Source organism: Cherax quadricarinatus, chromosome 37, assembly GCF_038502225.1.
Source record: "Cherax quadricarinatus isolate ZL_2023a chromosome 37, ASM3850222v1, whole genome shotgun sequence".
Lineage (NCBI taxonomy): Eukaryota > Metazoa > Arthropoda > Malacostraca > Decapoda > Parastacidae > Cherax > Cherax quadricarinatus.
The window spans coordinates 8,692,008-8,716,726 of NC_091328.1; the positions used below are offsets into that span (position 1 = coordinate 8,692,008).

Consider the following 24,719-nt stretch of genomic DNA (forward strand, 5'->3'; position numbering starts at 1 on the left):
ACTGAGAACAGGACATATATTAGCATTTCTGAGCGAAATAATATGAAATATTGCAAATGCTAACGAAAACAATAACTGAAGGCTATACACTCCACAAGAAACGTTTATTAATAGTCTTAAGATGCAATATATGTATAAATATTATTACTGTAGTTGTAGGTTGGGTACAGAAGCTGATTTATGGAAGGTTTGACAAAAATAGGCTGCTGGTTGCCCCTCTGACCTTCACAAACTCCTTCGCTCACCCGTCTTTCACAAAGTGTTGACCACTTACACCATCCTCTAAACTAACCACTAAAATACAGTTTTTTATGTGTTGGCCGGTGGTACAATACTCCTACAAATGGTTCAGTTTACGTCCATCTGTGTGACGTTACAGGTCGGTGAAAATAGACCTCAACGCCAAAGGTATCGTTGAAATTCGAGAAGAAATTGGAATGAAAATCGTCACTGGACTCGCTGCTTAGAATGGGTGTGCGTCTCAGAGGTGTTGAAGATAGTACTACGAGTGTGTATGGTGGAGGACGTGTGTGTCTCTGATGTATATAACGTTCTCTGTGATAGACCTGTCATAAAACCACGTTGTGGAGCCGGAAATTATTTGTTTCTTGAGGATGTGCCCATCATGACATTAGTGAGGAACACGTGAGAGCCGTGTCAGCACCCCAAGATGGCTAGTGTTATGGAGGAACTGGAAATTAAGGAGCCAACGCCGAGTCTCGCACCTAGTCAATACGAGGTAAGTTAAAGAGGGAGTATTACATCCTTGCGGAAGCGCAAAATCCGTAAAGGTCAAAAACTGTGTGGGCAACGTGAGGTACTGTGATGTTTGATGTGAGGAAGGGATGAAGGGTTTGTCCCAGTCTCCCTTTTAATTTCATCCACATTATGTGGAAAAGAAAGTGCTAAATGCGAGTGGGTAACACAGAGATGCTCGTCCATAAACGTCAAGAATGAATGGCATCTGGACCTATAACACAACACAAGCTATATATCTGGACCTATAACACAGAACACAAGCTATATATCTGAACCTGTAAGTACTGACTAGTAGGTCAATAATTTTATAAGAGAGAGTTTCTACGGATTTTTAACCCCGGAGGGTTAGCCACCCAGGACAACCCAAGAAAGTCAGTGCGTCATCGAGGTACAGGTACACATAAATAGTTACACAAACTATCATACATAATAACATATATAAATTACCGAGGATAACCCTAAAAATTCAAAGTGATTTATTTTCCCTGCGGTCTATGGTGTTTGGCGAGACGTTCAACATGACCCACGTGGTTTACCTGGAGAGGGTTTCCGGGGTCAACGTCCCCGCGGCTCGGTCTGAGACCAGGCCTCATGGTGGATCAGTCTGATCAACCAGGCTGTCACTGCTGGCCGCACGCAAGCTGACGTACGAACCACAGCCCGGTTAGTCAGGTACTGACTTCAGGTGCCTGTCCAATGCCTTAATGTAACAAGTCACAGCTTGTCGCTCCACAGAAATTACAATTGTATCATATAATAGTAACTAAGCAATGGAAACAAGCCACTTCGACTTTTTTTTAGGTTATCCAGGGTGATTTGCACATACGTTACTAGGTATGATAATTGTACTTATGTGTACCTGTACCTAAATAAACTTACTAACTAGGCATTCTAACACTGCATTTCTTATTTATGCTATGTAAATTCGTGTCAAGACCTAGTATTAAGCAACAAATCTATGTATCATCAAAATTTTATAGTTCTAAGCCTAGTCTAAACTTATCCAAAATGCTGTGCATAAGCTTTCAATTCTTTGTACGTTAACTTAGCATTATTTTGAAAATATAAATTTTTATAATTATTATAGTAGCCAGGTTGTGCCTTGTCATAAGAACATATGAAAGTAAAAAATAATATGAGGAATGCCGGAAATCGAACCAGCGTTCTAGCCATTGTAAGACTGCAATTAATTCCACGCGGCCATAGAGTTCCCTTCGACAGATCCAAAGGAAATGCCAAGAAAAAGCACATGTACGCATATCATGCTCTTCATGTACACATATGATCTTTATGTACACATCATGTTCTTTATGTACACATGTTCTTTATGTACACATATCATGTTCTTTATGTACACATATGTTCTTTATGTACACATATCATGTTCTTTATGTACACATATCATGTTCTTTATGTACACATATGTTCTTTATGTACACATATCATGATCTTTATGTACACATCATGTTCTTTATGTACACATATGTTCTTTATGTACACATATCATGTTCTTTATGTACACATATGTTCTTTATGTACACATATCATGTTCTTTATGTACACATATCATGTTCTTTATGTACACATATGTTCTTTATGTACACATATCATGATCTTTATGTACACATCATGATCATGTACGCATATCATGATCTTTATGTGCACATATCATGATCTTTATGTGCACATATCATGATCTTTATGTACACATATCATGATCTTTATGTACACATCATGATCATGTACGCATATCATGATCTTTATGTGCACATATCATGATCTTTATGTGCACATATCATGATCTTTATGTGCACATATCATGATCTTTATGTGCACATATCATGATCTTAATGTACACATCATGATCATAAGAACATAAGAACATAAGAACGAAGGAACACTGCAGAAGGCCTACTGGCCCATGCAAGGCAGGTCCAAGTCTCCTACCGGCTTAAGCCAATGCACCCAACCTAGTCAGGTCAGGTCACATTGACTTAAGGGAGGAACACGGCAACCGACCTGGTAGCACAAGCTATCAGGTCTAACTCACACCCACCCACATCTACTCATGTATTTATCCAACCTATTTTTAAAGCTACACAACGTTCTGGCCTCTATAACGGTATTTGGGAGTTTGTTCCACTCATCCACAACTCTATTACCAAACCAGTACTTTCCTATATCCTTCCTGAATCTGAATTTTTCCAACTTAAAACCATTGCTGCGAGTCCTGTCTAGGCTAGATATTTTCAGCACACTATTTACATCCCCTTTATTTATTCCTGTCTTCCATTTATACACCTCAATCATATCCCCCCTAATTCTACGTCTTTCTAGAGAGTGCAGTTTCAGGGCCCTTAGTCTATCCTCATAGGGAAGGTTTCTGATACATGGGATCAACTTTGTCATCCTCCTTTGTACATTTTCCAGAGAATTTATATCCATTCTGTAATACGGTGACCAAAACTGTGCAGCATAATCTAAATGAGGCCTAACCAAGGATGTATAGAGTTGAAGAACAACCTGAGGACTCCTATTATTTATGCTTCTTGATATGAAGCCAAGGATTCTATTAGCTTTATTGCGAACACTTATGCACTGTTGTCTTGGTTTCAGATTACTGCTAACCAGAACTCCTAAATCTTTTTCGCAATCCGTAATATTAAGATCTACATTATTTAGTTTATATGTGGCATGGTTATTGTCCTGTCCAACATTTAGAACTTTGCATTTGTCTATATTAAACTGCATCTGCCACTTCTCCGACCACTGCATCAGTCTATTCAAATCTTCCTGGAGTGCTCGAATGTCCTCGTCAGAATGAATTCGACGGCCTATTTTGGTGTCATCGGCAAACTTGCCGATGTCGCTCTTTATGCCCTCATCTATGTCGTTTATGTAGATTGTGAACAGCAGGGGGCCCAACACTGACCCCTGTGGAACACCGCTCGTGACGCTTCCCCACTCTGATTTCTCCCCATTTATGCAAACTCTCTGCTGCCTATTTGTCAACCATGCCTCTATCCAGGAAAAAATTTCTCCTCCTATTCCATGTGCTTTAATTTTCCTCAATAGTCTCTGATGTGGGACCCTGTCAAAAGCCTTACTGAAGTCCATATACACAATATCATATTCATTACCATGATCTACCTCCTCAAATACCTTAGTGAAAAAAGTTAATAAATTCGTAAGGCAGGAACGCCCCTTTGTAAAACCATGCTGAGATTCGTTGATTAATTTATGCTTTTCAAGGTGGCTACGAACTGCCTCGGCAATTATTGATTCCATAAATTTTCCCACTATGGAGGTTAGGCTTATTGGTCTATAGTTCGAAGCTAAGGACCTGTCACCTGTTTTGAAAATAGGTATCACATTTGCCATTTTCCACTTATCTGGCACCATGCCAGTTTGTAGTGATATGTTGAAAAGATTAGCCAAAGGTGTGCTAAGCTCCTCTTTACATTCCTTTAGAACCCTTGCATACAGTTCATCAGGGCCTGGGGATTTGTTAGGTTTTAATTTATCTATTTGCCTAAGGACCATGTCACTTGTGACCCTAATAGTGCACAGTTTATTATCGTCCTGTTCTACATAATTTATCATTACTGGAATATCGCTGGTATCCTCCTGTGTAAAAACTGAGAGGAAGTATGTGTTAAAAATTCTACACATTTCCTTATCACTGTCAGTGAGCTGACCCGAGGAACTTTTGAGTGGGCCTATCTTGTCCCTGATCTTACTTCTGTATACCTGAAAGAATCCTTTTGGGTTAGTCTTCGATTCTCTTGCAACTTTAACCTCATAATCTCTTTTTGCTTTTCTAATTCCCTTTTTTATTTCTCTCTTTAACTGAATATATCGATTTCTCAATTGCCCCTCTCCTCTTTTGATTTGCCTATATATGCCTCTCTTTTGACCAATCAGATATTTTAATCTATTGTTCATCCATTTAGGATCATTTTTGTTTGATCTGATTTCCCTATTTGGAACATAATTTGACTGAGCAGCTAGAACTATGCCCTGGAAAGCATCATATCGGCAACCATCACCACCTACCTGACCCTTAGTCAGGTCATTCCAGTTCAGCCCACCTAAGTAATTTTTCAGTCCTATGAAATCAGCCAAGCGAAAGTCAGGGACGGAGACTTGATTGCCATTATTAGGGGAATTCCATGATATATTAAAACTGAGTGATTTGTGATCACTTTCCCCAAGCTCATCATTAACCTCAAGATTATTAATTAGTGTTTCCCTACTGGCAAGAACCAAGTCAAGGAGGTTATTTCCCCTAGTTGGCTCTGTCACAAACTGTTTTAAAAAACAATCCTGGATCGTATCAAGAAAGTCACCTGACTCTAAATTTCCTGTCAAATTGCTCCAGTCAATCTGTCTATAGTTGAAATCTCCCATTAGCACAACATTTTCGTATGTAGATGCCTTACGAATTTCGTCCCATAGAAGTTTACTGCACTCCCTATCAAGATTTGGGGCCCTGTAAATCACACCCAAAATTAGTTTTTCTCGGCCCTCGAGAAGCTGTAACCAAACAGATTCAGTGGCTGACGCTTCTAATTTAATATCTTGTCTAACACAACAATTTAAATTGTCTCTGACATACATCGCTACTCCACCACCTTTCCTGTTGACCCTGTCAGTGTGGAATAATTTATAGCCTTGTATGTGACATTCAGAGGGCATCTCTCTATCTTTCAGATTAAGCCAGGTCTCTGTTATAGCAATAATATCTATGTTTCCTGCACTTGCAATTAATCTTAGCTCATCTATCTTATTTCTTACACTCCTGCTATTAGTATAGTAAACCTTAAGGGAGCTAGTCCCTTGCTGCCCTCTGCTGTCCCCCTTTGTTTGCTGACCTGATCTATTGTCTTTATTTATAACTTCATGCTGAATGCCTTTTATACATGACACATATCATGCTCTTCATGTACTCATATGCTCATGTACACACATCATGATCATGTACACATATGAGCTTCATCCCTTCCAGGGGGAAGGGGCCTTGATGTTGGTGACGGGCTCTTGATCCAAGGAATTGAACCCCTCCTCCCTCCCCCCTCTTCCTCAGATATAACCTGAACACCTTCCATTCTTTACCCACCGGATGAGCCTTACGGGTTTGGAGCTTCCCCGTGAATTTAATAATATAGATTATGTTCTTGAAAAATTGTAGTGCGTGTTTGGCTCTGAGGAGTGCATGAAGGACGTTCTGTACCTACGTACGTTGCAGTGTGTGTACGTTAATATGTATATGCGTGCGTACGCGAGTTTGTGTATACGTACGACTGTATGTATGTTCGTTCGTATTTATATACGCACACAGGGTTGCATATACAGACTGTATGTATGTTCGTTCGTATTTATATACGCACACAGGGTTGCATATACAGTATGTACCTACACATGTTTATATTTGTGTATTACGTTTGTATGTATGCACGTACGTACGTTTTTATGTATAGTATATACCTACGTATATTTGTACGTACAGTATTCACCTAATTACGTTTGTGTGTACATTGTATACTTAAGTACGTATGTGTACAGTATATACCTAAGTATGTTTGTATGTATATATGTATGTTTAAATAAACGTATGTACTTAGCACTTACGTTCGTATGTATATATTTACGTCAGATGTTCGCTCTTAAATCCTTGACATGAACTCAAATGAATGAAGCACCTCTGATATACATGTATATATTAGCTACATAGATAGCTCAGCGAGCGACCACTAACATCACGGAGACATAAATATTAACTACCAAGACACACACACACACACACACACACACACACACACACACACACACACACACACACACACACACACACACACACACACACACACACACACACACACACGCACACAAACACACACACACACGCACACATACAAGTGTAGTCCCAATTTTAAAAAAGGAGACAGACACGAAGCATTAAGCTACAGACTAGTGTCACTGATGTGTATAGTATGCAAGGTCATGGAGAAAATTATCAGAAGAGTGGTGGAGCACCTAGATAGGAATGAGCTTAACGACAGCCAGCACGGTTTCAGGGACGGGAAGTCCTGTCACAAACTTTCTGGAGTTCTATGACAGGGTGACGGCAGTAAGACAAGAGTGAGAGGGGTGGGTAGATTGCATTTTCTTGGACTGTAAGAAGGCGTTTGACACAGTTCTTCACAAGATATTAGTGCGGAAGCTGGAGGACCAAGCACTACAGTGGATCAGGGAATACCTGTCAGGAAGACAACAGCGAGTCATTGTACGTGGAAAGATGTCAGAGTGGGCGCCGGTAACGAGAGAGGTGCCACAGGGATCAGTCCTAGGACCGGTGCTGTTTCTGGTATTTGTGAACGACATGACGGAAGGAATAGACTCCGAAGTGTCGCTGTTTGCAGATGTGAAGTAGATGAGAATTCAATCGGACGAAGACCAGGCAGAACTACAGAGGGCTCTGGACAGACTGCGGGTCTGGTCCAGCAACTGGCTCTTGAAGTTCAATCCTACCAAGTGCAAAGTCATGAAGATTGGGGAATGACAAAGAAGCCCACAGACGGAGTACGGTCTAGGGGACCAGAGCCTACAAACCTCACTCAAGCAAAAGGATTTTGGTTTGAGTATAACACCGGTAACATCTCCTGAGGCGCACATCAACGAAGTAACTGCTGCAGCATACGGGCGCCTGGCAAACCTAAGAACAGCATTCCGACATCAAAATAAGGAGTCATTCAGGACCCTGTACCCTGTGTACGTTAGGCCCATATTGGAATATGCAGCGCCAGTTTGGAACCCTCCCCTAGCCAAGCATGTGAGGAAACTAGAGAAAGTGCAAAGGTTTGCAACAAGACTAGTCCAGGAGCTAAGGGGCGTGTCCTACGAGGAGAGGCTAAGGGAAATCGACTCGACGACACTGGAAGACAGGAGAGTTAGGGGAGATATGATAACGACATATAAAATACTGAGAGGTATAGACAAGGTGGACAGAGATAGGATGTTCCAGAGATGGGACACAGCAGCAAGGGGTCACAGTTGGAAGCTGAAGACTCAGATGAACCACAGGGATGTTAGAAACTATTTCTTCAGTTACAGAGTTGTCAGGAAGTGGAATAGCCTGGGTAGTGATATAGTGGAGGCAGGATCCATACATAGCTTTAAGAAGAGGTATGATAAAGCTCATCGAGCGGGAAGAGTGGCCGGGTAGCGGTCAGTTGAAGAGGCGGGGCCAGGAGCTGTGAATCGACCCCCGCAACCACAAGTAGGTGAGTACACACACGGTACTCAAACGGAGCTACGTGCCTTTAGTCGTGGTATAAGAAATTCAGCGAGGAAAAAAATATAGCCTTGTACTGAGGTAAGATGGATGGTTGCCAAGTCTGTGTGTGTGTGTGTGTGTGTGTGTGTGTGTGTGTGTGTGTGTGTGTGTGTGTGTGTGTGTGTGTGTGTGTGTATGTGTGCATACAAACTGGAGATAGTAATTTATGTAGCTTGGAGCTAAAAGTCGTGTGGTGTTTACCTGGGGAGTGTAAAATGCATTTTAGAATGTATATGAGTGTATTTGTGTATACAAACTCAGATGCATACGGAGATGTAACTTGAGTAAGTTTATACCACATGCAGTGTATATATACACACACACACACATATGTATATGTCCACAAACTTGTATTTAAGGTCACAAATGGCAACTGCTGTCTCAGCTTGACCAGCATGAGTCACCATGCTAATGAGAGACATTTTTCTTCCAGCATAGTATTGTGTGGTCGTGTGTACAGTGTTAATTAGATGATAGGTTGGGTAACGCACTAGCTTTGTTAATCAAATGGCATATATTAATATTTATTAAAGAACTGTCTGTACTGTGTAAAAGGCCTCCCAAAGGGAAATATTGAAGACCACCACTGGAAAAATTAATGACTCTCAGTGGAAATTAGTCATATTGTTTGACTTTATTGGGTTATCTCTCGAGTTTAAATCTTCATAATAAGGTCTACGTACCTTTATTTATTTTTTTAAAATTTCGAATTTCTGTTTATGAAGTTCAACGATGAGAAATTTAAATTACTCAGATATGGTAAACATGAGGAAATTAAATCTTCATCAGAGTACAAAACAAATTCTGGCCACAAAATGGAGCGAAACACCAACGTCAAAGACCTGGGAGTGATTATGTCGGAGGATCTCACCTTCAAGGACCATAACATTGTATCAAAATATTGCTGCACTCTAACAGCACCTTTCAAGGCAGGTGAAATTGCCGACCTATCTTCAGCAGTAAACAGCGCAGGAATAGTACATGATCACCTGGAAAATCCTAGAGGGACTGATCACACCATGAGGCCTGGTCTCAGACCGGGCCGCGGGGGCGTTGACCCCCGAAACCCTCTCCAGGTAAACTCCAGGTAAACCTCAGAATTCGATATAGAGGTAAGCGAAACATCGTCTAAGACTTTCTGTGTATTACATGTACTCACCTAATTGTCGTTGCAGGGGTCGAGTTACAGCTACTGGCCCCGTGTATGTCACACCCGCTTTCCCCAGGCTTTGTATCGTTGGGTTGTGCTTACAAGTGTATACAACATTATAACAATACACAAAACCGTGGAACAATACCATGGCTGGAGCACACGATATCGTGGCCGGAACATATACCATGGCTGGAACACTTTACCTTACCTGGAACACACAGCACCATGGCCAGAACATATACCATAGCTGGAACATATACCATGGCTGGAACACACGGTACTGTGGCCGGAACATATACCATGACTGGAACACACAATACCGTTGCTGGAACACACAATACTGTGACTGGAACACACAATACCGTGGCTGGAACACAATACCTTGGCCGGAACAGTCCATAATTAGCCCACAATTTCGAATAGAAACCAGACTTGTTTTTAAATTCGCCTCTGCAAACATTGTTTAAAGTTAGCATGAAGATGATGTCCCATTATACATTAAAATATTTATAATTAATTCACAATATATAAATATATATATAATATATATATATAAATATATATATAATATATATATATATATAAATATATATATAATATATATATATATAAATATAATATGGGGAAGTACCACCTCTATAGCTGGACTGTGGATCCTCATCCTCAGAGAAGACAATAAACGTACCTCAGGGAAAACTCAAGGTTCTCCCCGGAGCTGTTTGAATATTTTCTAATCCTACCACCCCCTATATTTTATATTCTATGTGAACATTTATTAATAAACAAAATACATTTACAGAAAAACACAAACATGAATACAATGGTACAATGCATTAAAGATCATGAATTTTCTCTAGCTCCTCCGGAGCCGGACGTGAGCCAAGTATGCAGCAAGCATTTTCCCTTTGGATGGCCATGCTGAAGCGCTGGAACATGAAAGTGGCTGCCCTTGGGTCCCTGGTGGCGTCGATGAGTCTGGAACCCAATTCTTTAAGGAAACGTGTGGCATTTTTTCCCCATGATCCCAAGGTCTCTGATCCCACTGAGACATTGATACTGTTGGCTTATGTCCCTGTACTTGATGAACTTGTACTCCTCCCTGTGGTTAGCAGCTCCTCCCTGTCGCCCCACACTGTGATGGATGTAGGTGTCAGCCAGTGTGGACACACAGGTATAGTCCCATGCTAAGAGCTTGCCATTCTTCCAAGGATAGATGGTGATCCTGTCGGGGCGGTTTGCTGGGTTGTGGGTATTGTTGGCTGCTAGTGATCGGGGCTCCCTCTCGGCTGGGCATCCAGCTGTAGCAAGGGTTCTCTTAATGATGTCGTTGACCTCATTGTGTCCTGCATGCCAGCCCTTGGTTTTGGAACAGTTAAGACCATATAGACCGTATTGGTCTGCTTGCGCTTCTCCGCAAATACACGTATATTTTGTGTGAATTGGGGCAGCAAGGCGCAGAGCCACTGCAATATGGAGAGTCTTAGGGTCGAGTCGCGTTCTCATTGCCGATATGGGAACTGTTTGGAGGAAGTCCCCGGAGTGATGCGGGCTCACAGCCTGGAGACTGGCAGTTTCCCTATCTGATGTTGCAGCCCTGAGCATGTTGGCAAGCACCTTTTCAGCGATCGGGCCATCCCAGCTTGACTGTTTGTGAGCCAGTGCTGCACTAGGGTTTGGTGCTGGAGCAGCAAGTCTCCCATTCAGTGATGGCACTGGCATAGCTAGGGTCCTGTATTCCTGCTGAGTCACTGAGGTTATCAGGAAGAATTTGTCTTATCAACTTGTTTGATGCTATGGAAGAGGATAGGAAAGCTGGTAGAGCAATCTGGGAGGATCTGCGTACTCCTAGCCCCCCAAGCCTGACCGGAAGTGAGGCTTTCAACCACTGTCCATCTTCAAGGGAAAGATTCAATCCACTCTCTAGCATGGTCTTAAGGAGAGAGTCATATTCCTTGAGTTTTGAACTGCTGAAGGCTGGGGAGCATCTCAGAAAGTAGGTAAGTTTTGGGACTGACAGGCACCTGGTGAGTAGGTAGAAGGCATCGTGTGTGTCAATGTCTTTCATCCTGCTTTCCATCGTCCGGAGGTCTGAGACTTTTTTTTTCTAGGATCAGAGCGATGGCATTGGACCCAAGATGGCATTGGATCAATGGCTCATGCTCCTGGTAAAACGGCGCTAATATTCTGAATCATCTGTCGATTGGTGGAAACTATTTTACATTTGGTGGGGTTTAAAGAAAGGCCCAGGCTTTCTCCCATGTCTTTAATTTTACTGATGTCCTCTAGGAGAGATTCTGTTGTGCCAGCTAGGGTACCATCATCCAGGAACCAGATATTGAGCTCGCTGGAGAGTGCTTCTGTGACTTCCTTGATGACCAAACAGAATAGAAAGGGGGCGAGAGGGTTTCCCTGATGCACGCCCTCACATGAGTCAATTTCATGGTCCCCAAACAATAGTTTGGAAGTCACACTATAACACGAGTCTATGAAGGGATAAAGGGAAGGAAAGTTTCTATAAACTGCTTGGAGAGCAGCGTCCCTTCTGACTGAGTTGAAAGCGTTGGCAAAGTCCAATTTGACCAAGGCTTTTTCATCCGACATGTTTTCGATATATACTCGTGCTGCATTCACAGCTGCTTCACAGCCCTGTTGAACGCCGAAACCGAGCTGAGTTGGTTTCAGCATTGCAGCAGCCTCTTGACTCACCCTTCTTACTGCAATCTTGGCGACTAGGCGCTGAAGGGTGCTACCCACTGCAATGGGCCTGATTCCGCCATCCTTTTTCCGGAGGGCACACAATGAGACACCAAAGAAAAGGGGTCTGATGGCCTCTGAGACACTGCCAGCCAGGCACAGGTTGGAAAATTTGGTGAGTTCAGACAGCAGCCTCTGAAACATCACCAAGTGCTGGATTGAGTATTTGTTTTAAGTGTTGAGGCCTAAACCTGTGAAACCTGCTGAGCCCTGTGGAAATGACATAGCAGCTTTATACACATCAGCATGTGTGTGTGTGTGTGTGTGTGTGTGTGTGTGTGTGTGTGTGTGTGTGTGTGTGTGTGTGTGTGTGTGTGTGTGTGTGTGTGTGTGTGTGTGTGTGTGTGCGCATGCGTGCGTGCACCATACGGATAAGAATACACGCACACAAACCACACCGCACTGACCTGGTAACATTTGTGAACTAGGGCCGTGCCTACGTGCACCCACCCACTCACTGTTAACCCTGTGCACCCAACCACTCACTCTCTACCCTGTGCACCCATCCACCCTCTCACTATCCGCCATTTGCATCCACCCTGTGCACTTTTTTTCCTCTCTTGAGAGCTTGCGTGCTCTCCATCTCGGGCACTTTATTGCTCTATTTATTAAGTCCTGTCTCGTCTGTTCCCGTTCTTAGTGAGAAACATGTCAACAAGAATCCCGGTGGAAACATAGCCAAATTATTTAACGTTACTGGGTTAGATTTTATCTATATGGTAATATACTCATGGTATCTGCGTACCCTCAGAACCATTATAAAACACTGCAACTTGTGTTTGCAAAAGTATTTGTCGATAGTCATAACAGGAGGGTAGTTTACGAACAACGCTGTCTGACCTTCAGTGGACCATCCGTCTGTTCGTGAAGCCGGTCTTACATCCGCTCCCCTAGAGATCCGGTCAATCCCTGCTATTTTATAGGTATGGGTCCGTCCCTCCGTGAAGCCAACAACGGGTCCTGTCGTTTACCCGTTCCATGGATTCAAATGGCATACCACCCACAATAGTAAAAAAAAAAATCGTTGATGAACTAGTTTTTATTTAGACAACTTTACGCTCTGTGTGGAGCTGTATCAAGCTGCGATAAAGTTTTGCAAATCAGGATAAAGTTTATTGATAAAACTCTGCACAGAGGGAGACGTTATCCCAATAAAATTTGGTTTGACTACGTGTCTTTCAGCCCGGTTCTCATGCGTGTCCAATGGGTCCTGCTATATCTTACTGTGTATGTATTCACCCACATGTGTCATTGGCGGCGGAGTTTATATATACAATCGAATCCACGTGTGAAGTTATTCTCTTCTGCCTTACACTGAATTGAGTCTGTTCTAGCTGGCGTGTTTGTTCTCATTTCCAATGGTGCATCGCTTGTTCTGTCCCTTTCCAAGTTAAAAAGGTTTTTCCTTGTCCACTGTATTAATGTCTAATGTTCGTCCCTCTAGCAATGTAAAAACCTAGAGTTGTCTTCGCGGTGTCCCGTCTTGAGTATATATTGTTATCATTATCCATCCTATCATTTTCCTCGTGATAGTGGAACTGTTGCGATTCTTGAAGGTGAGATCCTCAGACATTACCACTCCCAGGTCCTTCACATTACTTTTCCACTCTGGTTTACCCATGCTGGACTCACTGGTCTGAGTGGGTTGAGTAGCGTGGACCTATACATGTTTATAAGGAATATTATTTCACGGGAAGTGGAGATGAAGGGAGTCAAGAGAAAGGAAAGTCTGGCCTCCAGTAGGGCCGCAAGGGTAGAATTGTGGAAACCAGTTACAGGTTATGTCACATGTGGCGGGGTTGTTGTTGCTTGTAGTGGTGTTGGTAATGCTAGTGACGGTGATATTGTGGGAGGTGGTGGTTGTGTGGGAAGTAGAGTTGGGTGTGGTGGGTGGGTGGGGGGGGGCGTGATGGTGTCAACTCCACGGCTAAATGATTTATTGAACCAGACTGTTGAAAGAGATGGTGGGGGAGTAGCGGTTGTTAGGTAAAACATGTATGCAACAGTTAGGTATCTTTATTTCGAAACTTTTCGCCTACACAGTAGGCTTCTTCAGTCGAGTACAGAAAAGTTGGTAGAAGCAGAAAAGATGTGAAGACAATGTAATCAGTCCATCACCCTTGAAGACGTAGTTTTGAGGTGGTCAGTCCCTCACCCTGAAGATGAGTATTTGTTCCAATGTCTGAAACTGTTGTTGCAGTAGTGGGAGTGCTTGTGGTGGTGATGATGGCAGTGGTGGTGATGATGGCAGTGGTGGTGATGATGGCAGTGGTGGTGATGATAGCAGTGGTGGTGATGATGGCTGTGGTGGTGATGATAGCAGTGGTGGGAGTGCTTGTGGTGGTGATGATGGCTGTGGTGGTGATGATGGCAGTGGTGGTGATGATAGCAGTGGTGGTGATGATGGCAGTGGTGGTGATGATGGCAGTGGTGGTGATGATGGCAGTGGTGGTGATGATAGCAGTGGTGGTGATGATGGCAGTGGTGGTGATGATGGCAGTGGTGGTGATGATGGCAGTGGTGGTGATGATGTCAGTGGTGGTGATGATAGCAGTGGTGGTGATGATGGCAGTGGTGGTGATGATGGCAGTGGTGGTGATGATGGCAGTGGTGGTGATGATAGCAGTGGTGGTGATGATGGCAGTGGTGGTGATGATGGCAGTGGTGGTGATGATGGCAGTGGTGGTGATGATGGCAGTGGTGGTGATGATAGCAGTGGTGGGAGTGCTTGTTGTGGTGATGATGGCAGTGGTGGTGATGATGGCAGTGGTGGTGATGATGGCAGTGGTGGTGATGATGGCAGTGGTGGTGATGATGGCAGTGGTGGTGATGATGGCTGTGGTGGTGATGATGGCAGTGGTGGTGATGATGGCTGTGGTGGTGATGATGGCAGTGGTGGTGATGATGGCAGTGGTGGTGATGATGGCAGTGGTGGTGATGATGGCTGTGGTGGTGATGATGGCAGTGGTGGTGATGATGGCTGTGGTGGTGATGATGGCAGTGGTGGTGATGATGGCAGTGGTGGTGATGATGGCAGTGGTGGTGATGATGGCAGTGGTGGTGATGATGGCTGTGGTGGTGATGATAGCAGTGGTGGTGATGATGGCAGTGGTGGGAGTGCTTGTGGTGGTGATGATGGCTGTGGTGGTGATGATGGCAGTGGTGGTGATGATGGCAGTGGTGGTGATGATGGCAGTGGTGGTGATGATAGCAGTGGTGGTGATGATGGCTGTGGTGGTGATGATGGCAGTGGTGGTGATGATGGCAGTGGTGGTGATGATGGCTGTGGTGGTGATGATAGCAGTGGTGGTGATGATAGCAGTGGTGGGAGTGCTTGTGGTGGTGATGATGGCTGTGGTGGTGATGATGGCAGTGGTGGTGATGATGGCAGTGGTGGTGATGATGGCAGTGGTGGTGATGATAGCAGTGGTGGTGATGATGGCTGTGGTGGTGATGATGGCAGTGGTGGTGATGATGGCAGTGGTGGTGATGATGGCTGTGGTGGTGATGATAGCAGTGGTGGGAGTGCTTGTGGTGGTGATGATGGCTGTGGTGGTGATGATGGCAGTGGTGGTGATGATGGCAGTGGTGGTGATGATGGCAGTGGTGGTGATGATGGCTGTGGTGGTGATGATGGCAGTGGTGGTGATGATGGCAGTGGTGGTGATGATGGCAGTGGTGGTGATGATGGCGGTGGTGGGTGTGCTTGTGGTGGTGATGATGGCTGTGGTGGTGATGATGGGGGTGGTGGTGATGATGGCAGTGGTGGTGATGATGGCAGTGGTGGTGATGATGGCAGTGGTGGTGATGATGGCTGTGGTGGTGATGATGGCAGTGGTGGTGATGATGGCAGTGGTGGTGATGATGGCAGTGGTGGTGATGATGGCAGTGGTGGTGATGATAGCAGTGGTGGTGATGATGGCTGTGGTGGTGATGATGGCAGTGGTGGTGATGATGGCAGTGGTGGTGATGATGGCAGTGGTGATGATGATAGCAGTGGTGGTGATGATGGCTGTGGTGGTGATGATGGCAGTGGTGGTGATGATGGCAGTGGTGGTGATGATGACAGTGGTGGTGATGATAGCAGTGGTGGGAGTGCTTGTTGTGGTGATGATGGCAGTGGTGGTGATGATGGCAGTGGTGGTGATGATGGCAGTGGTGGTGATGATAGCAGTGGTGGGAGTGCTTGTTGTGGTGATGATGGCAGTGGTGGTGATGATGGCAGTGGTGGTGATGATGGCAGTGGTGGTGATGATGGCAGTGGTGGTGATGATGGCAGTGGTGGTGATGGCAGTGGTGGTGATGATGGCAGTGGTGGTGATGATGGCAGTGGTGGTGATGATGGCAGTGGTGGTGATGATGGCAGTGGTGGTGATGATGGCAGTGGTGGTGATGATGGCAGTGGTGGTGATGGCAGTGGTGGTGATGATGGCAGTGGTGGTGATGATGGCAGTGGTGGTGAGGCATCAGACAACACTACAACTTTCTCTCCACTATCAGAATAATATTGGTGTGTGTGTGTGTGTGTGTGTGTGTGTGTGTGTGTGTGTGTGTGTGTGTGTGTGTGTGTGTGTGTGTGTGTGTGTGTGTGTGTGTGTGTAGCGAGCAAGACTGGAAAGACGTTGGCGTACAGAATATAGTGAATAAATGGCGCAGAAAACCGACACGTTGATAAATGAGACTCTTATATAACATTTGGGTATCTTTATTTTGGCAACGTTTTGCCAGCCATTGTCTTCTTCAGTCCAATGCTCTGAAAGGTGGATGATGAGGAGGAGTTTGAGGAAAAAACGGTGAAAGTTAAGGAGAAGTCTGAGGAAATCAGTCCCTCAGCTTGGAGATGAAGACCTCAACTCCTTATCTTTCACCGTTCTTCCCTCTTTTGGACTGATGAAGCCACTTGCTGGCGAAACGTTTCCTCCAAAATAAAAGACACCCAGAATGTTGCACAAGTGTGTCAGTCATCAGTAATATTTCCCATCGTTATCTTGTCAAAGCTCACTCGTGCTTTACAAAGGGGCGTTCCTGTCTTACGAATTTACTAAATTTTTTCACTAAGGTATCTGAGGAGGTAGATCATGGTAATGAATATTATATTGTGTATATGGACTTCAGTAAGGTTTTTGATAGAGTTCCACATCAGAGGCTATTGAGAAAACTTAAGGTACACGGAAGAGTAGGAGAAATTTTTTCCTGGGTAGAAACATGGTTGACAAATAGGCAGCAGAGAGTTTGCATAAATGGGGAGAAATCAGGATGGGGGCACGTCACAAGCGGTATTCCACAGGGGTCAGTATTGGGCCCTTTGTTGTTCACAATTTACATAAACGACATAGATGAGGGAATAAATAGCGACATAAGCAAATTTGCTGATGACACCAAAATAGGCCGTCCAATTCATTCTAACGAGGATATTAGAGCACTCCAGGAAGATTTGAATATGTGATAAATGGTTTTCAGAAGCGACAAGTTCAAGATTGAGACATGCAACATCTGGGAATTTTTATTAAGGAAACGTTTCGCCACACAGTGGCTTCATCAGTCCAATACAAAGCAAAGAGTGGTAGGGAGAGGAGGAGTTTGAGGTAATCAGTCCCTCAGCCTGAAATCGATGTGTTCAGTCCATCACCCTTGTAGAAAGCAGAGCACATGACCGGAGAAGTGGCTGGACTGAACACATCGATTCCAGGCTGAGGGACTTATTACCTCAAACTCCTCGTCTACTTACCCCGCTTTATACTAACCTGACGTTAGTATATAAGCGCCAGCCTCATTGCCTGTGCTCCAGAATCTTAACGACTACGCTGCTCTTCACACCAACTCCAAGGCTGAGGGACTGATCACCTCATCTTTTGTATATAGTTCTACGGCCTTCAAATTATGTCCTAGAATCTGTATTGATAAAGCCACTGGATGGCGAAACGTCTACAATAAAGTTACCCAGATGTTGTCTTAATTTTCATCAAGGTAGATAATGTTAGGTTAGGTAATGGCATAAGATACTAACTAGATGACTAGATCGGGAACAGGCACAAGGACAGTTACCTGGAAGATGTAACAATAGGTGTTATGTGAATACTGACTAGTTAAACATGATATGCTGCACTTTTATCATGTTTGATGCACTGAACACATCGACTAGAGACTGAGGGACTGATTACTTCAAACTCTTTCTGATCTTCCACCTTTCTCTGCATTAGACTGGAGAAGTCGCTGGATGTCGAATAGTTTCCAGATGATACCCAAATGTTGCGCAAGTATTTCATTTATCAACTTGTCAATTTTCTAAACCATTTTTACAAATGGTACTTCATAAGGTACTTGTACTCAATCATTTTGAATTGTCTTCTGTACTCTCATGTTTCAAACAGGCGAGATATCCAAACTATAAAATATACAAAGATATCTCTCTCTCTCTCTCTCTCTCTCTCTCTCTCTCTCTCTCTCTCTCTCTCTCTCTCTCTCTCTCTCTCTCTCTCTCTCTCTCTCTCTCTCTCTCTCTCTCTCTCTCTGCTTGTAGATCGCCAGTAAAATATTAACACACTGGCAACTATTTCAGAATACTTTTTTATGTGTTCTCTGAAGCAGACACGAGAGAACTCTTAATTTATACTTGCAAAACACTCGAAAGTCAACTTCCAAATCTGCATGCTAAAGTGTTCGCTTTAGTGACGCTGCTTGGCAGTCAGTACAACGCAGCCCTGACACTATTGCCAAATCAATTGGTGTCTTGGTTATATAATGTTCGGGCCTTTATAATACCTATACCTTTCATCATCCACGTGTACTCTTTACTCACGTCCCTCGCCATTCACGAGTAAGCTCAGTGCTCTTGTGTGTGTGTGTGTGTGTGTGTGTGTGTGTGTGTGTGTGTGTGTATATATATATATATATATATATATATATATATATATATATATATATATATATATATATATATATATAATGTGTCGTGCCGAATAGGCAGAACTTGCGATCTTGGCTTAAATAGCAACGCTCATCTTGCCATATAGGACAAGTGAAAATTTGTGAATGCAATAATTTCGCCAAAATCATTTTGAACCTAACGAAAAATATATATATGATTGTGTTTCTTTAGTATTAAATTACTGTAAACGTATTTAAAATATATTTAGTTGGGTTAGGCTAAAATAAATTGTTCTTGTTAAAATAAGGTTAGGTAAGTTTTCTAAGATTCTTTTAGTGCAAAATTAAAAATTTTTACATTAACATTAATGAAAAAATATATATCTTTAAACGTATAAGAGTGTGTGTCGTGCCGAATAGGTAAAACTGGTCAATTAGCTAGAACTCATTTAAAATTAAATCCTTTCTAAAATTTTCTCTTATGCATTTAAAAATATTTTTTTTTATTTATGCTTAACATTTTGCAAACGGGAGAAATTATTTATAAACATTATCTCTCCGTCCACTGCAGGATTTGAACCTGCAAACTCGGAATCAGAGTACACAGTACAGTGGACCCCCGGTTAACGATCACCTCCAAATGCGACCAATTATGTAAGTGTATTTATGTAAGTGCGTTTGTACGTGTATGTTTGGGGGTCTGAAATGGACTAATCTACATCACAATATTCCTTATGGGAAAAAATTCGGTCAGTACTGGCACCTGAACATACTACTGGAATGAAAAAAGTTCGTTAACCGGGGGTCCACTGTACTTTAATTCTGGAGTCTGGCTGTGTGACATCACGAACGAGTGAAATTTGAACAAACATTTCAGTATCTCATAGATTACTATTCATTCCTTCGTCTAGGATGTAGGTCAGCGATGTCGAGTATTAACAACAAAGGACCCAGTACTGCTCCTTGCGGGGAGCCACTTGTGATCACTCCCTATTCTGCCTTCAACCTATTTGTGATAACTCGTGAGAAGTCACCCGTGACTCGAGTCAGGGAGGAACTTCTCCAGAATGTGGTGCACCGTTGTTGTTATGTTATTATCACTCCCCCCCGCCCTTTTTTTTTTTGTTAGGTTTTATGCCTATCTACTGGATGAGGGTCATTAACGCTACATTTCGCCTGTACACCGCCACTCAACAATACTTGAATCCTTGTTGATTAAGACACATGGGCAAAAGTTGGGTAGCTTTATTGTTGAAACGTTTCGCCTACACAGTAGGCTTCTTTAGTCAAATACAGAGGCATTTCGTTTTTACTGCATAATAAAGCATTTTATTACGCGAACTTGATCAAAAGCCTTACTTTAGTCAAGATAAACAGCATCATACCTTCTGTCATGGCTTCACCCCTTCACATAACACAGTGGAAAAAGTCGGTAAATTTGTAAAGCAAGACCCACCCCTTGTGACACCATGATAAACGTCGCTGGTCAGTTTATGTTTAGTTGAAGTTGCAGCCTTGTGTCCTCCATCCCTTCAATATACAACATAATGTTAGTATGAACCATTAATGCAGGAACTGTGTGGGTCGTGAGGTTGGTATACGAAAGATAATGTAACAAATGAAATGCAGTAAGCTAGCGTTGTTATCATTGCCGGAGGAGGTGAGCGAACCTGTCTTGAGCAACAGGTAAGAAAACACCACTGTATCTTGCCCCTCCCAGGTGACACACTCACCATGCCACCCACAACTCTGCTGCCGCCCACACCTCTGCTGCCGCCCACACCTCCGCTGCCTCCCAAGCATTCTAACCCTGTCTGCCCTTTCAAGTTCCTTGATTATTTTGTATGTTGCTATCATGTCTCCACTGAGTCTTTAAGCTCAGCAGCGCCATTTCTTTTAGCCATTGCTGGTAGGCAGCCCACACTACTCTGAGACCAGCCTTCCTGCAGACTATTGGACCTCTACTTTGTTTTTTCTACATACATGATGAGGTGTAGGCTGCAGGCAGGTGCTGCATGCTATGACAGGTCTGAGCCACATCATATATAGAGTCAGAAGGATTCTTTGATGAGGCTCCTGGAGGTCGATGTTGAGGCTTCGTTTGGTATTTAAAAACGGACATTCGAACAAGTGTGTAAAGTAACAAAAGCGGCAGTAAAAAATTGAAGGGAACGTTTCGCCCTCCAAGGACTTTATCAATTTAGTTCATAGAAATGAGTGAATATGATAGTGGTATACAATATCGACAAGTTGATAAGTAAGATTCGTAGTTTTGAGGTGGTCAGTTCCTCAGCTGAGACTGACCACCTCAGCTGAGGGACTGACCACATCAGCTGAGGGACTGACCACATCAGCTGAGGGACTGACCACATCCAGAGCTACGTCTTCGAGGGTGATGGACTGATTACATCGTCTTTACACCTTTACTGCTTCTGCTGCCTTCTCTGTACTTGACTGGAGAAGCCTATTGTGTAGGCGAAACCTTTAGGAATAAAGATACCGAACTGTTGCACATGTGTCGTATCAACATAATTGAAGTAGATGGAGTGTAAACAGTAGGCAGGTCAGATGCTGCATGCTGGTAAAGGAATATATGATGACTGAGTCAGTTTCTGGGCAGGAGGAGCCTGACTAGAATGTCTGAAACCGTAAAAACTGCCAAAATATTGTGTGATGGTGCTGGCAGTGGTGATAAAAGCAGATTCTATACTGCGTCTGTGTTTGTGATAAGTTTGATGACTTACTTGGCCGACTGCTCCGCTGTTATACGCCTCTGACAATATACTCGGTGCCAGGCTTACCCCAAGGTCCTTCTTGTAATAATGTTGGTAGAATTACCTACAACATGTTTGGTAAAAGGACACAAGTGCAACCAATGCGACATTTTATTGTGGCAACATTTCGCTCTCCAGGAGCTTTGTCCAGCCGTTTACAAACAATGTAGGGACACAGAGGTATATAAATGCATATAAATGCGTGATAATATGTTTACACTATCACATTATGTGAACAGTAGAACTAGGCCTAAAAAACAATAATAAAAGCAATATGCATATACGATACATTCATTACTTACTTTCATATATTTTTGTCTTTAGCTTTTAGTGAGTACCTGTGTCCTTGTATTGCTTGTAACGCCTTGACGAAGCTCTTGGAAAGCGAAACGTTGCCACAATAAAATGCTGCATTAATTGTACATGTGTCCTTTCACCTAACAAGGTCCTTCTTGATCGAAGTTTGCAACCTCTGTCCCAACAAGCCTATACTCCGTGTCTAGGCTTCTTTCCTCTTCCCCAGTATGCATAACTTTGCACAGGCTGGGACTGGATACTAATAGCCATTTGTCTAATCATCCCTGTAGTACCACTGTAACTTGTTTAACTATCAGTACTTTGCGACCCCAGTCCCTGGACCCATTATGCGCCTCTGTAATCTTTTGCCGCCTACGCCATGGGTATGGGATACATAATAAAAAATATTAAGCTAACAACCTAACCTGTAGTCTGTTCGGTAGCAGGGAAACAAAAGATTTTATTCCTTCTGGAATGTGACATGTGTGAGGAACAGCAGACCCAACAACGACGCTTGTGGGACCTCACGTCTGTTCAGGTACATCCTCTCTCACCATTACTCTTTGTCTCCTCTTCCTCCTTCATTTATTCTGACAACCTTTGTAATAGCTACCAGTTATTCATGACTGCTATCTGGTGTATTCTCTGGAGTAATGTACATTAATATTTTTTTATTATTAACACATCGGCCGTTTCCCACCAAGGCTGGGTGGCCCGAAAAAGAAGAATTTTCACCATCATTCACTCCATCACTGTCTTGCCAGAGTTGCGCTTACACTACAGTTATAAAACTGCAACATTAACACCCCTCCTTCAGAGTGCAGGCACTGTACTTCCCATCTCCAGGACTCAAGTCCGGCCTCCTGGTTTCCCTGCATCCCTTTATAAATATTACCTTGTTCACACTCTAACAGCACGTCAAGTTTTAAAAACCATTTGTCTCCATTCGCTCCTATCTAACATGCTCATGCATGCTTGCTACAAGTCCAAGCCCCTCGAACACAAAACATCCTTTACCCCTTCCCTCCAACATTTCTTAGGCCGACCTCCACCCCGCCTTCCCTCCATTATAAATTTATACACTCTCGAAGTCATTCTACTTCGTTCCACCCTCTCTACATGTCCGAACCACTTCAACAACCCCTCCCCAGCCTCTGGATAATAGTTTTGGTAATCCCGCACCTCCTCCTCCATATTTCCAAACTACAAATTCTCTGCATTATATTCACACCACACATTGCCCTCAGACACAGCATCTCTACTGCCTCCTGCCTTCTCCTTATTGCAACATTCACCACCCATGCTTCGTACCCATATAAGAGCGTTGGTATAACTATACTCTCATACATTTCCCTCTTTGCTTCCATGGCCAAAGTTTTTTTGTCTCCAGAGACTCCTCAGTGCACCACTCACCTTTGTCCCCTCATCAGTTCTATGATTTACCTCGTCTTTCATAGACCCATCTGCTGACACGTCCACTCCCAAATGTCTGAATACAGTCACCTCCTCCATACTCTTTCCCTCCAATCTGATATCCAATCTTTCGTTACCTAATTTTTTTATCTTAATCACCTTACTCTTTCCTATATTCACTTTTAATTTACTTTTAATTTGCCCCATTGCCTATACTCTCACTAACCCATCTATCCTCCAACAGATGTTTATACCTTACCTTAACTGCTTCCTCCTTTAGTTTATAAACCTTCACCTCTCTCTTACTTGCTGCTTCCATTTTCCTTGTATCCCATCTACTTTTTACTGTAGCTACAACTAAAAAGTGATCTGATACATCTGCGGCCCCTCTTTATTATTATTATTATTATTATTATTATTATTATTATTATTATTATTATTATTATTAAATAACTGTATAACCCCGTTGGGTTATACAGTTCCTGGGGAATGAGAGGTAATCAATGGAGATAAAAGGTATAAAATACCGACACGGTGGAAAAAATAAACAAATGCAGTATACTGTGATCCTTTATTGACTACGTTTCGCCCACAGAGTGAGCTTTATCAAGTCACAAACAGATCTACCAGAGTAAAGAATACATGAGTATATATAGTAGAGTCAGGTGGAGAATGTTGGGTAGGTTGTCCGGCTCATATACAACCAGGTAGACGAGTAGGTTGTCCGGCTCATATACAACCAGGTAGACGGGTAGGTTGTCCGGCTCATATACAACCAGGTAGACGGGTAGGTTGTCCGGCTCATATACAACCAGATAGACGGGTAGGTTGTCCGGCTCATATACAACCAGGTAGACGGGTAGGTTGTCCGGCTCATATACAACCAGGTAGATCTGTTTGTAACTTGATAAAGCCCACAGTGTGGACGAAGCATAAGTCAATACAGGATCGCATTATACTGCATTTGTCCCTCTCCTCAGTGCGGGTTTTGCAACCGTGGTATAGTAAGTTTTTTTTTATTCCTCAGAGCGAGTACCAGTCAATATCACTTCATTTAGCGTGTTAAAGTTCCATTTAGTTCGTAAAAGATCATTTTTCGTCTCCAAACCTGAGCTGGTTGTCGTTTAGGAAGCAGGAGCTCTTTATGATTATCTTTTCCGTTACCTTGGATAATATCCATGTCAAGGATAGGCTGTGTAGTTCAGTGCTGCCTGTTTATGTGGGTGTGAGGGAGTGGAGGGTGAAGGGAGTGAAATGTGTGGGGAGTGGGGGTAAGGACCCATATAGCATTCATTGTAGTGGGTGGGTACATGGGGTGCAGGGTGTTTAGGTGGCTTCAGTAGGTGTATTTGTGTGTGTACTCGCA

The 24,719-nt window shown here is 43.2% G+C and overlaps 1 protein-coding gene across 1 annotated transcript in view; it reads left to right on the top strand.

Moving 5' to 3' along the window:
* Window positions 1-280: 280 nt before the first annotated feature.
* LOC128702469 (venom phosphodiesterase 2) overlaps window positions 281-24,719 on the top strand; it is a 109,212-nt gene continuing 84,773 nt past the window's right edge. Inside the window, exon 1 of the mRNA XM_053796726.2 lies at window positions 281-739. Within this exon, the coding sequence (XP_053652701.1) occupies window positions 671-739 (69 nt within the window). The 5' untranslated portion in view covers window positions 281-670. The remainder of the gene's footprint in view (window positions 740-24,719) is intronic.